Source organism: Sesamum indicum, linkage group LG7 (assembly GCF_026168435.1).
Source record: "Sesamum indicum cultivar Baizhima isolate 11 linkage group LG7, ASM2616843v1, whole genome shotgun sequence".
Classification (NCBI taxonomy): domain Eukaryota; kingdom Viridiplantae; phylum Streptophyta; class Magnoliopsida; order Lamiales; family Pedaliaceae; genus Sesamum; species Sesamum indicum.
Genome location: NC_142663.1, coordinates 6,853,171 through 6,865,487, shown reverse-complemented (window position 1 = coordinate 6,865,487; position 12,317 = coordinate 6,853,171). Strand labels below are relative to the sequence as shown.

At 35.5% G+C, this 12,317-nt stretch overlaps 2 protein-coding genes across 3 annotated transcripts; one reads left to right on the top strand and one right to left on the bottom strand.

Moving 5' to 3' along the window:
• Nucleotides 1-2,921: 2,921 nt before the first annotated feature.
• Nucleotides 2,922-7,457, bottom strand: LOC105166196 (DNA-directed RNA polymerase subunit beta (DUF616)). Of its 2 annotated transcripts, XM_011085458.3 has the most exons (7): nt 6,997-7,457; nt 5,434-5,648; nt 5,058-5,234; nt 4,822-4,977; nt 3,889-4,165; nt 3,409-3,620; nt 2,922-3,335 (listed from the first exon to the last, which is right to left on the bottom strand). In XM_011085458.3, the coding sequence occupies exons 1-7, from the start codon at nt 7,343-7,345 to the stop codon at nt 3,330-3,332; spliced, it is 1,392 nt and encodes a 463-aa protein (XP_011083760.1). In that variant the 5' UTR covers nt 7,346-7,457; the 3' UTR covers nt 2,922-3,329. The 2 variants fall into 2 exon arrangements, with proteins under 2 accessions (XP_011083760.1, XP_011083759.1); XM_011085457.3 differs by having other exon boundaries at nt 2,922-3,620; nt 6,997-7,456.
• Nucleotides 7,458-8,682: 1,225 nt separating this feature from the next.
• On the top strand, nt 8,683-11,612 carry LOC105166195 (chaperone protein dnaJ C76, chloroplastic). The gene is made up of 4 exons (XM_011085455.3): nt 8,683-9,185; nt 10,128-10,384; nt 10,602-10,779; nt 10,898-11,612. The coding sequence occupies exons 1-4, from the start codon at nt 8,787-8,789 to the stop codon at nt 11,504-11,506; spliced, it is 1,443 nt and encodes a 480-aa protein (XP_011083757.2). The 5' UTR covers nt 8,683-8,786; the 3' UTR covers nt 11,507-11,612.
• The last annotated feature ends 705 nt before the right edge of the window (nt 11,613-12,317 follow it).

Here is a 12,317-nt window from a genome sequence, read left to right as displayed (position 1 = left end):
GTCAACCACGACACCAATTTTTAATCTTTTTATTTTGTGTAGTTTTATTTTTTATAAATTAATTATATTCAATTAATTTTTAGCAAAATAATAAAATTAAAAATTTATAATGTTAAAATTGTATTAATTTTAAAAATACAATGAACTATACAAATGTAATAGTGTATATTTTTTTATACAATTCTAAAAAAGTACAATTAATTTGTAAAAATAAAATAGTATACAAATTTTTATATATACTCCCAATATGGTCAATTTTACCCAAGGACTTAAAAATATTGAAACAATTAACAGAGCCTATCCAATCACATGCTGATGTATCCGAAAATTTACCCCACGAAGCTGAGGCAGAAGACCCTGCCAAACATTTTATACCCCATGAGGCTGAGCTAGAAGACCCTTTTGCCTATAATTCAAATGGTGCTTCTGAACCAGATGTAATGGAATGTCCAGTTTCACTTGAGGATGGACTAAACGATGTTGACATAAATGTTATGGATGAAATATTTGCACAGGTACGTCATCATCCTCTGAACCGGCTATACAAAATAGGACTACTCAGCAAGCATTGTATCACTCTATCCCATTTCTCAACAAACATTCCCGAAGGTACCTACGAATTCCATTGGTATATCAACCATGAAGTATGCAAAATTTTATGATAAGAATGAAGGCAGACTTGATGTAGGAATGATTTTCAAAAATAAAGAACATTTAATAGATGCGGTAAAAGATCACTCGATACGATACGCACATCACGAATATTTTATAACTGAGAGTTTGAAAGTCAAGTGAAAAATGGTCTATAAACAACGCAACCTAGGTATATATATATATATTTGTATATATGTTAACGCATAAGCATATATCATTAGTTGATTGATTGATATTTATTTTTTTCAAATATAAGGTGTAGATGAGAGCTACAAGGAATTTTAAAACAAAAGATTGGACGTTGGATAATAACTAAATATGGGAAAACCATACATGTATTTTGAATTATATGTCCCTTGAATATGGCAATCTAGATAGAATTTATGTTGCTTCCTTGCTTTTAGGACAGGTGAAATGCAACCCCACATACAGAATAAAGCATGTTATTCAAACTGTGAAAGATCAACATGGTACGATATATCATACCAAAAGGCATGATACAGTTTAAAGATGACATATTTTATTTACGGCACATGGGACAGCTCAGTTCTAAAACTACCAAATACATGGGGGTTCTCAAAAAATTTAATCAAGGAACTATTGTTGAATAGAAATACAAAGCCTTCCAACCATCAACTAGTATATACGTGATAGGATACGTTTTTTAGGCCTTCAAACCGTGTATCGAAAGGTTCCAATACTGTTGCAAACTTATTAGTTTAGATGGAATCCATTTATACACAAAATACAAGCACAAAATATTTGTTGTTGCTGTCATGGATGGAAATGGACAGGTACTCCTTAATTTTGCAATTGTCAATGAAGAATCCTATTCATCTTGGAAGTGGTTTCTTACACAATTGAGTAGACATGTTATAAGCGGGCGACGTGGGATGTGCCTTATTTCTGACCGTCACTCAGATATCATTAAAACAGTAGGTGAAAGTTCGGATTTTGTGCCACCTCAAGGTGTGCACCGATATCGCTTGAGGCATGTGTATTCTAATTTCAACAGTCGTTACAAAATATCGTGTTGAAGGATCTTTGTTGGAAAGTTGACTTTGAATATCAAATCAGAAAATTCAATCAAATTATGGAAGAGATAAAGAGCCAAAACTATGTGCGTTTGAATCTGATTCTTAGACCAGATTAACAAGAAAAAAATGGACAGCTTCTCATGATGGATGGCGATGCAGTATTTTGACGACCAACATATCAGAATGCATCAATATCTCGCCGCCTACCGTTGACAGCAATAGTTGAGATGACTCTTCAACGTACTGTCCATTATTTTCGCGAGAGGTTTGCAAAAAGTAGTGTAATGTTGACCAACAACCAATTGTGGACGGATTTTGCATACAAGATGTTCACACATTGATAACAAAATTCTGTTGAGTATACGGTCACAAAATACTATCAGTCTAAACAGTCCACCTCGGTTGTTACAAAGCTTCAGAATGGACATGGACTCAATACTCATGTTGTCAAAATTGTGAACCAAGAATGTTCATGCGGCAAGTGGACTCAATGTGGCATCCCTTGCAATTATGCTAGAAAAATATGCACTACATACATGATTAATGCTACATCAATGGTGAAGGATTATTATGATTTAATGGCTTGCAGAAATACATATTCTAAGTCATTTGAATTTGGGCGTTCCAAAAATTATTGGAATGTCCCGAAATTTGAATTGGTCCACGACACTACTATTCGTATATCTATACGTCCTGGTCAAAATCAAACATCACGTATTCACAACGATTTGGATTGGCCGCAAATGTGTGAAAGGCAACATACATAACAAAGAGATTCTTCTACACAATCAAATGTGCCGCTGCAGGGTTCTCAACAATAATTAACTTTTTTACATTTGTATAAAAATTTGTATACTATTCTATTTTTAGAAATTAATTTGTATCTTTTTAAAATTGTATAAAAATATATACATCATTATATTTGTATAATTCATTGTATTTTTTGAAATTAATGCAATTCTAACATTATGATTTTTTTATTTTTTTTATGTTGTTAAAAATTAATTAAATATAATTAATTTATAAAAACCAAAACTAAATAGAAAAAAATAGATTAAAAATTGGTGTCATGGATGACATCCTCGATACCTTCCTTTTTTTAGAAAAAAATATTTTTTTAGTCGAGTTGTGGATCACATCCACGACTCGACATAAATTTATTATATATTTTAAATTATATTTTTATAATTTTCTTTTATTTTAATAATGTAAAAATAATTAACCCCATGGTAATATACTAACCAGTGCTTAAATATACGGGATTCAGCATACGAATTAGAACATCTGTTTATACTCACCAAATGCCTAAACAAAATTCGAACACAAATCGTAAGTGAACTCCATTCTTGAACAGCAAATCCCACTGCAGTGAACTCCATTCTTGAACAGAGGAATACAGAAATTTACCCTATGCAGCAATGTCATTTCACCAGCATGAAGGTCTAACAAACAATTTACAACAAATTTTCACCTCCAATACCCCCATCGCTGAACCCATGATGAAGAAAACGTACACTGCTATCATCGCCTCTAGGTCTAAAAAAAATGTAAGTGTTGACATAATCAGGCAAGATTTACCAAAGGTGTGATGTACTCAACCAATCAGATCTTCAGCTGGCTTGCTCTTGCTGCTTACGTTCATGACTGGAAGTTGAAGCCAAATTAGGTTGATGAATAAATGCAGCGAACAAAGAAATCAATTTGTTAGAGGCTTTGCCTTGCGTATATGACCCATGCTATTCACAAGATCCTTTCTAGTGCAGACGGGGAACATATTGATGTTTGTTAACCCTTTGAGCCGCCAGAGAACATATGGAAAACTGAGTTGATCACGTGAAGTGAAGCGAACCACCTCATTAAACCAAAGACACATGAACAAATTAGTCATTGGAGTGTGCTTCCTCACAATTATGGAAGCCTCGGCTAGAGCTGCATGTGTATATCAAAAGTGCAAATTAATATTTCAGTTATTATGTATCAAATGGTAAAATGCAGGAATTTGTAAGCAACTAGGATATAGTCTAACTTTTTAGAAAAGTAAACGAGTGATCTTTATGATAACTCAGAAATGAGCAGCAAAGAGAAAAACAGAGATAATACAATCATAAAGCGAGTGTTGGCATCAACCACATAATAACTGGATGAAGGTTCATAAATGTTTTCAAATTGTTGTACTTTTGTGATTCCAAAACCATACCTTTCTTCCCATCAAACCTCTTATCTTCAGGAAGGCCATCCAGGCGATACTGTGCCATTTGCACCTGGACTTCCTCCGGAGTTGCCTTATTTTTCCTGACAACAGCTTTTGCCTCATCATAGACACTACTGCGGGCCCCATGTTCTGAAATTGCAAGTTCATCATTTGAACGCCACAGTAATGCCTCCAAGACACCCAGAGGATCTCTCCTGAATTGAGACTTTGAATCCACCCATATAGAATATCTAGCATTCGGAAAAAGGCGATGGGGAAGCATCTGAGCGAACAGCATAACAATTATCAACACAAGTGCAATTATCGTATGAAAATGAAATATCAACAGTTCAAACTGCTGACACAAGCACAAACAATAAATGCTGCCTGCTGTGACTGAAAAAATTGAAGCAGCAACTGTTTTGAGAGGTTCTTGGTGCAATCTTTCACACGTAGAAAGCTGAAGGAAGCATTTCTTTGGAACATAAAAGCTAAGATGACCCTGACAGATGCTTATCCTAGTTTAACAGGAGAAATTAAAGGCAGGAACGATATCAGATTCTTTTCCAGCCCATAAGGCTTGAATTTAAGTGCAGTAGAACTCAGCCATAAACAAAAGCAACGAGAATGATAGTATAATATACAAATGGTGTAAACAGGACTACTCAAATAGTAAAAAGATACTCCTCTCATGATACATAGCCCCCATGCACCATTACAATAAAACATAATTCCAGAACTCAAAAGTTCAAATGTCCACTCTCTAGAAGCTTCATGATTTTATACAACAAAATTACAAAAACAAATCTGAATTCATCAAGCCTAAACCCAAGCAACCAAAGCTTGTAAGTTGGAAACTGCTGTTATGAGTTATCATTGTCCATTCATACTTTAATAGATTGTGTGGAAAATGAATGAGAGGGACCTAGAAGTTCATACCTTTGGAATTTTCCCATTAAGTCTTTGGTCTCTAAAAGGTAAATCCCTGACTAGTATAACACGCCATTGCCCAATAGAATGGTTTTCATCAACTTTATTCCCCTGTGCTTCCTGTGTTGCAAGAGTAATTTCATCCCAGAATGCCACATAGCAAACCTGCAAAAAATTTTATTACAATAAACATTAGTGAAAGATTACAGAGTTTCCAGAAGCTTTGTTGCATATACAAAGATGACCTTCTGAAGCGATGTCTCAGACATTCCTATTGGTTGATACAGATCATCTCCACCACCAAATGCACAAGTAGAAACTACAACTTTGCAAGTCTGCATGTAGCTTTTGTCTTCATCAGAAATGCTATAACCTCCATTGTCACTGTAGAAGCCACAGTGGATTCCAGCTGTTTCAGTGACCTGTAACATCATAATCTTGGCCCTTACTCTTTCAAGTAAAATAAGGCATACAAATTAAGAATATGCCACAAATAAGTACAGAACCATGAAGCATCATCTGAATATCTGACTGATTAATATATAATGATTCACTTTTAGAGCATGAAAAAGACTTTGTCAAATAGACCTTGGGTTAGAAAGGCAAAATACAGCTTACTACCTTAAAATTTTGCTCTCTCTGCTCAAGAGTTTGGCTTCCTGTGAACAAATTAAATCTTGTACCCTCCAAATATTCTGTGGATAAGTTAAACTTCCCTTCTTCATAGGTAGCATTCTCTGTGATGTACACCAACTTCTTTACTGGACTAAAAGAGTCCACATCCTTGGGAAGATCTAAATGCTCAAGTTCTTCAGGAGGCAGGAGCTTCAAACATCCTGACATATTTCAGAGAAGAGTGTCATAAATTATCAAGATGTTCTTGTAATAACATGTCTTAGTCCATGAGAAGCTCAAGACATAGTCGAAACTAAATAACAAAATTGCTGTAAAAACTACACTTAAGAATAATTCACTGGCATTGCTCCACGTGACACCCATGGCTCTCGGGGAAATTGCTTCTTTGACAGTGATATGGTAAACATTTGGGAACAAACATGAGATGAAAAAGTTCTGTCTTTTTCATCCAAGAATTAAAATCCTGATTTGGATATTCATCTGAATAATAAATCCGAAAACAGTAACCAGATTCCCCCATTATTCATAAACTTATTGTTTCCCGTACTACTACTTGCCTTTGACTTTCAAATTTAATTATACTATATGTTCTCCAATTCCACAATCTACAGTTACATCTGGATACAGATATACACATTTAGATATGATCCTCAAAATTGCTGCAAAACAATCGGAAGTGGATTTTGGTTATTAATGACTCTGTAGTTGGGTAGTGATGCAATTACTTGAAAGAAAATACAGATGTTAGCAACAAAATAATGGACAGGCAACCTCATCACAAGTTTTAGTAGAACATCAAACAGCAATGCAGGAAATCAAGTAGAACTGCAGGCTTTTCCATACACACGTACGAATAACATAAATTTATCTAACACAATTTGCTACTTATAGTTATCTAATAATACCCTATTATCAGAAACTAACCAGGATCAACTTATGGCACAGTGAGAACAAGACAAAAGCCCTTAACTTGCTTTTTCTACTTCCTGAAAGCAATTGTCAACAATTTGTTCGTGGACCCATGTAAAGAAATCATGATATGTTTAGAATGATAAAGTGATAGTTAAGAGGCAAATCTTAGGCAAGATCACAATAACACAATAAAATTGCAGTGCAAGAGAGAATGTAGTCAATCAAAACTGTCAGTAATCAGGACCTCAAATCTGAAAAGGTGGAGTAAGGGGTTAAACATTAAGTATTTTGCTGCATGCTCCATTTATTTCTTAAGCTGTGGACTAACACATGAAAGTATATGATTCATAAAACATCATATCTGCAAAATAATAAGCCATGAAACAAGTAAAAACATATTGTAACTCGATTAACAATCCAATGCATAGGCATATCTGCATTTGTGTCGGCAAAAACAAATCAAAACTTCATCTTTTTTCCCAGCAATAGACGATTTAGTAATTCTCATCTAGTTCAATCCCATTCCTTCAACTTCTGAACCACCAAATTAATACCAAAAACACATCCATCCGTATCCGAAGATGCAGATACTATCGAAAAAGTGTAAGAAGCAAAATCAAAGAAAGCACGACTCACTTTCTCTAACGCCCCGAACAATCCGGGTAGTGGGATCAAGCCTGTTCAAGTTTCCCTGAGGTTTACCACTACCCCCAGTAACAACCTTGTCGAAATTCTTGACTTGCGGAGAGCTACGGCTGTCACCGCCGCCGATTTTGAAGGCCTCGTAAACAAGGAGCGTGACGGCAATGAGGAGCAGTAGCGCGGGCCACCACTTGAGGAGTATAGTGACGATTTTCTGGGTGAAGTCGAGCCTCCTTCGCGGACCCGGTTTCTTGCGCTTACGGCGGACCCGGACCCGCATACGACCCGAGGGATCTTCAGTGTCGTCGTCGGAGACGGTTATTGATATGCTGTTGTTCGCCATTGATTGCTCAGTAGCTGATCGTCGGTCAAGGCAAAGGCAGAGCCTGAGAGCAAAATTCAGCTTGCTTACGACGTCGTCACAGGTTGTAAAAAGTTAAAAAACCGTAATTTGGGAAAATTCGTATAATTATTATGGGGAAAATTGCACTTTTTGTCGAGGGAGATTGCTGCAATTTGGTTACAAGTTAGCATATTTGATTTCATAAAATAAAAAATTATAATATTTTTTATCTTAATCTATCTCACTTACAACTAAACTATCTCACTTACAAAATAAAGAATTTTAAATCCTTCCATTTTAGTTTTGAACTAAATTTTGATAAATATGCATGAATTTCAATTTTTTTTCAAATGGAGTCGTTTGAAATATTTTCTCTAAATCTTTATTTCGAATACAAATCCATCAATTCAAATTCACTCTAAGATATTAGTCCAAATTGAATCCAAATATATGTATATGTATATATATATATAAATAGTCGGGTCAAACTTGCACCGATGGGTTTGGGTCCTTCTTGGAGTCAGCAGGAGAAGTTTAGAATCCCTAGGTTTGGGTGGATCCAAGACCTGTCTCACTTCATTTTGAGAAATCCCAAATCAGTCCGATTCTTCCCTTGAAAACCTAAACACTACCCTGCCCTAGTTGTTGCCACGGCCTCCCCTCCCTGAACTCGATTAATTGTTTAAATTAATTTTTGAATTCTAAAAAAATAAATATTTTTCTAAATCAAATTGTGAGATATTATTCATATAAATCATAAAAAATTGGGAGTGTTGATATTGACTGAAGGGATATTAATATGGTTTTTCATAATTATTGTTGTAAACCTAATTGCCATAACCGGCTAAATATTTATTACATAGTATACTAACCAGATATATTATTAATATCTCAAATACAAATACGTCAGTACTTAATTTCAAATCATAATTTTTAAATTACTGGAGTGAGGGAATAAAAACTTAAAGTTTCAAAGTTTGAAAAAATAATTAATTATTATTAATAATTACGTTCGAGTTTTTGAATTCAGATCAAAACTCAAGACCCATCTCAAACTAATGAGCTCATAAAACTTAATTCAAACCGATCTCGAGTTCTACTAAATTAAATACGAACCGAACACATTCGAAATGAATCAAAGGCCTCACTCTTATTTATTGGGACCCATTACCAAAACACAATGGAGTGTTCAGAGTATTTTGGCAAAAACACTCTTAAATTTTATTCAAATTCACCTTAATAATATTCTCCCCTGCATCCAAAATATCTTTAGAACGAGCAAAGAAACAAAAAAGATTATCCCCCAAAAAAAAAAAAAAGTCAAAGAAAAAGGCAAAGGAGTAGACAAGAAAACAAAAACCTTTTCCTCCAAGTTTTTAGGAGACTCCTCCACTCCTCTCCCTTCTCATCATCCTCTTCCTCGTCTTCTTCCGATTTCAAAATGCAGTCTTCTGCAACTCCGCTTCTCTACACCCCCTGTTCAAGAACCCCAATTCCCAATCTGAAATCAACAGCGTTCAGCATCATCAACCACCCCGCCGCACCCCAGAAGCTGTTTTTCCCTCAACGGCAACACAGCAATGCTGCAAGAACCAGCTTTTCGGCATGCAGAGCTTCTGGGTCTTCGCAGTACTATTCGCCCATCACAGAATTCAATCTCTACGAACTTCTCGGTGTGGAAGCGTCCTCCGACACAGCACAGATCAAGGAGGCTTATAGGGGGCTGCAGAAACGCTGCCACCCTGATATCGCCGGGCCCTCCGGCCACGAGATGGCCATCGTGCTCAATGAGGCGTATGCTCTACTCTCTGACCCCAACTCCCGCTTGGCTTATGATAAGGTATTCAGCGGATTGGATTTTGTATTCCAACTATTCTATTTAAAATATACATCGGGTTGTTCTTGCAGTATATAATAAATAATATTTAATATTTTAAATATGTTATAACTAGCAAATTATAGAATTATAGACACAATAAGTGTAGTTGCATTGAAATGATGATAAGTCACTCCTGTAAAAAATAAACTAATAAGAACAATAAATGTTATAGTTTATTTTTAAAATTATCTAATTTAGAGGCATAATTATCATATTTAAAATTGGATTTTTCTTTTTGGGTATTCTAAATTTGGTACAAGAAAATATTTTCTTTTACAATAGTATAGGTACAAGCTGTAATGTAATTGTTAAACGAATTATACATGTGTGATTATGATAATTGGAATAGAAAATGCAACAAAATTTGAGTAGAAAATTAATTATTCAAGAATCAAATTCCTAAAAATCAATTAATTTGAGTAGAAAATTCCTAAAATTAATTTGAACGAATTATATGCTCTACTTCATGTTTTTACACATGTTTCAGATAGTTCTTGTATTCTTAACTAGTTCCATGAAATGATTTGAGGTTTGAGTTAAATATGAAACTCGTTTTCTCGTGTCTTTACAGACTCAATCAGATTTTACGTTCTTGACTAGTACGCCATATGATCTGAGGCTGAACTTAAGACACAGTCGTGTAATAGCGAATTTATGTTAAGTTGTTCTTGGAACAGAGTCTACCGAGGTCCATCTTGTAGAAGATTGGAGATCAACTGTGACCTCTTTTTGCAAAATGGATAGACTCATGCAAGACTTTTGTCATTTCTGTTTTAGCGCTAAGAGTTCTTGATTGCTGATTTGCAATTTTAGGTCTGATATGGGATGTGATGAATACTGAGAAGTAATGCTTATCTTCATTAGGATTCACCTTGATTCATTGTAGTTTGAAAAATGATTCAGGAGCTGGCAAAAGTTGCAGATTTGCAAGGCTACACAGGAAAGCCGATATATTCTGTGTGGCTGGGGTCAGAGAGCGAAGAAAGGGCCGTTTTTGTAGATGAAGTCAAGTGTGTGGGTTGCCTAAAATGCGCCTTATTTGCTGAGAAAACGTTTGCTGTTGAATCAGTTTATGGACGAGCAAGAGTTGTGGCTCAATGGGCTGATCCCGAATACAAAATTCAAGAGGCCATCGGTGCGTGTCCAGTCGACTGCATCTCGTAAGACATACTCTATTTTAGTTCATATTTAAAGAGATAGAGTGAATTACCATTTGATCAATCTACTACAGCTGTTTCATCAGGTGAGGTCAAAACCAAGACGAACCCTGTTTTCATCGTTGTGAAGACGTTGTTTTGTCTGAAAAATAAGCAATCTGCCACTGTTTGTTGTTATTCCTTTTCTGTGGTCTTATTTCTGGTACAATTTGAACAACAGGATTGTGGAGAGATCTAACCTGGCTGCACTTGAATTTGTAATGTCCAAACAACCCCGTGGCAGAGTCAGAATCGGGACAGGCAATACAGTGGGCGTACGTGCATCGGACATTTTTGATGAGGTTGAGAAGTTCCAGGCCAGATATGCCAAGCATAAGGCTTCCACAAACTACTCCAAGGTGGCCTTTTTATTTCTTTTCCTGTCTAAATCTATGATTTAAGCATACTGAATTTGAAGTTTTGCTCTAGAAAGTAATCTTTACTGCCATATATGTTGCAAAAAATATCTCACTAAAGGAATCAGAAGCCCACACAGCATCAAGAATGTCTGCTATTCAAGCCATTCAAATGATATCAAATTGGCTCTACTGGCAATCTCCGAGTACAGATGCTATGCCTCCAGTTACCCAGAATGCCCAACCGGGCACAAGAAAACACGCTGGACCGAGTGTTAAGAGGCTCAAAGCTGCTGCTGAAGCAAGAAAACAAGCAACGACCACTGCACGACCAAAGGAAACATTGTCAAGTAACACGAACGAGTACTGGGTGCCCTCAGCCCTTGTGCTACCGGAGACAACCACTCCAGGTTCAGGCTCCAAAGTTGTGGCTGATCCTAGTCCAACAAGGAAAACAAGTCGACCAAGCAATGCTGAATTCTTGAACCGCAGGGTGGATTCAGGCAGCCCTTTACGCTGGGGTGTACCATTGGGAACAGCGGTTGTGGCTGCATTTGTGGTCCGGTTGCAGATTGGAGAGCCGGTGGGTGGTTTACAAGACCACGTCGGTGGTTCTCTGGTGCTAGCCATTGTTAATAGTTCGTGGTTACAGGTTGTTTGTGCTGGTGTTACATGGTACCTTGTTGCTATGTATGTAGTGGAATTAGTGGCAGCCCTTAGGAGAAAATGAGGGTTGTTTCGAAGAGTCACTGACTCCCGTACTTAGTATGTATATAAGTAAAAGATTTGTGACATAGTATTTTGCTTAAAGTTAGTGGTTACTTCTTTTACTATTCCATGATGAATTTTAGTTAGAAACGTGAGCAGTTAAGTACATCAACACTGAACAGAGATAAAAATAGGGTAAATTACTGTCATATCTCCTAAAATTTGACATAATACAAATAGTTCTTCATTTTTCAAAAAATTACAAATACTCTTTAACATTCATTTGTATCGAACTCATTCCGTTAGTTTCATTAAATTTTCATTCAATTTTTATTGTTAATTGATCAAAATGCCCTATCTTTTGGAATTTTCTAAGAAAAATTATGGACTAATATACCTAGTGAAGTATTTACTTTAAGGGTAAATTACAATTGTCTACCTGAGGTTTGGGACAATTACGAATACCCAGTTATTGTTTGAAAAATTATAAATACCCCTCTCAAATGGAAAATAATTATGTAGCCCCCAAACGGTGAAGTGGATATTACTATTTTACCTTTGTTGAATTTTTTAAAAAAAATAAAAAAAACTATTTAAAAATATATAAAAAATCTTAAGGGTGGATAAAATAAATAATTATTAGTTCATAAAAATATTTTAGAAAATTATAAGATATATATAAAATTATAATTTATAATTCAAAAGGGCATTTTGGTGAGTTCACAATGAAAACCTAACATAATGGGCTTGTTGTAAGACAAATGTTAAATCAAGAGGGTATTTGTAATTTTTCAAACAATAAAGTAATTTATGTAATTATGTCAGAGCTCAAG

Coding starts and splice junctions, on each gene's coding strand:
- LOC105166195 (XM_011085455.3), top strand. CDS start 8,787: ATGCAGTCTTCTGCAACTCCGCTTCTCTACACCCCCTGTTCAAGAACC. Junction 9,186..10,127: donor CCCGCTTGGCTTATGATAAG/GTATTCAGCGGA, acceptor AAAATGATTCAG/GAGCTGGCAAAAGTTGCAGA. Junction 10,385..10,601: donor TGTCCAGTCGACTGCATCTC/GTAAGACATACT, acceptor TTTGAACAACAG/GATTGTGGAGAGATCTAACC.
- LOC105166196 (XM_011085457.3), bottom strand. CDS start 7,345: ATGGCGAACAACAGCATATCAATAACCGTCTCCGACGACGACACTGAA. Junction 4,166..4,821: donor TTAATGGGAAAATTCCAAAG/GTATGAACTTCT, acceptor CTGTTCGCTCAG/ATGCTTCCCCATCGCCTTTT. Junction 3,621..3,888: donor GAGGTTTGATGGGAAGAAAG/GTATGGTTTTGG, acceptor ATACACATGCAG/CTCTAGCCGAGGCTTCCATA.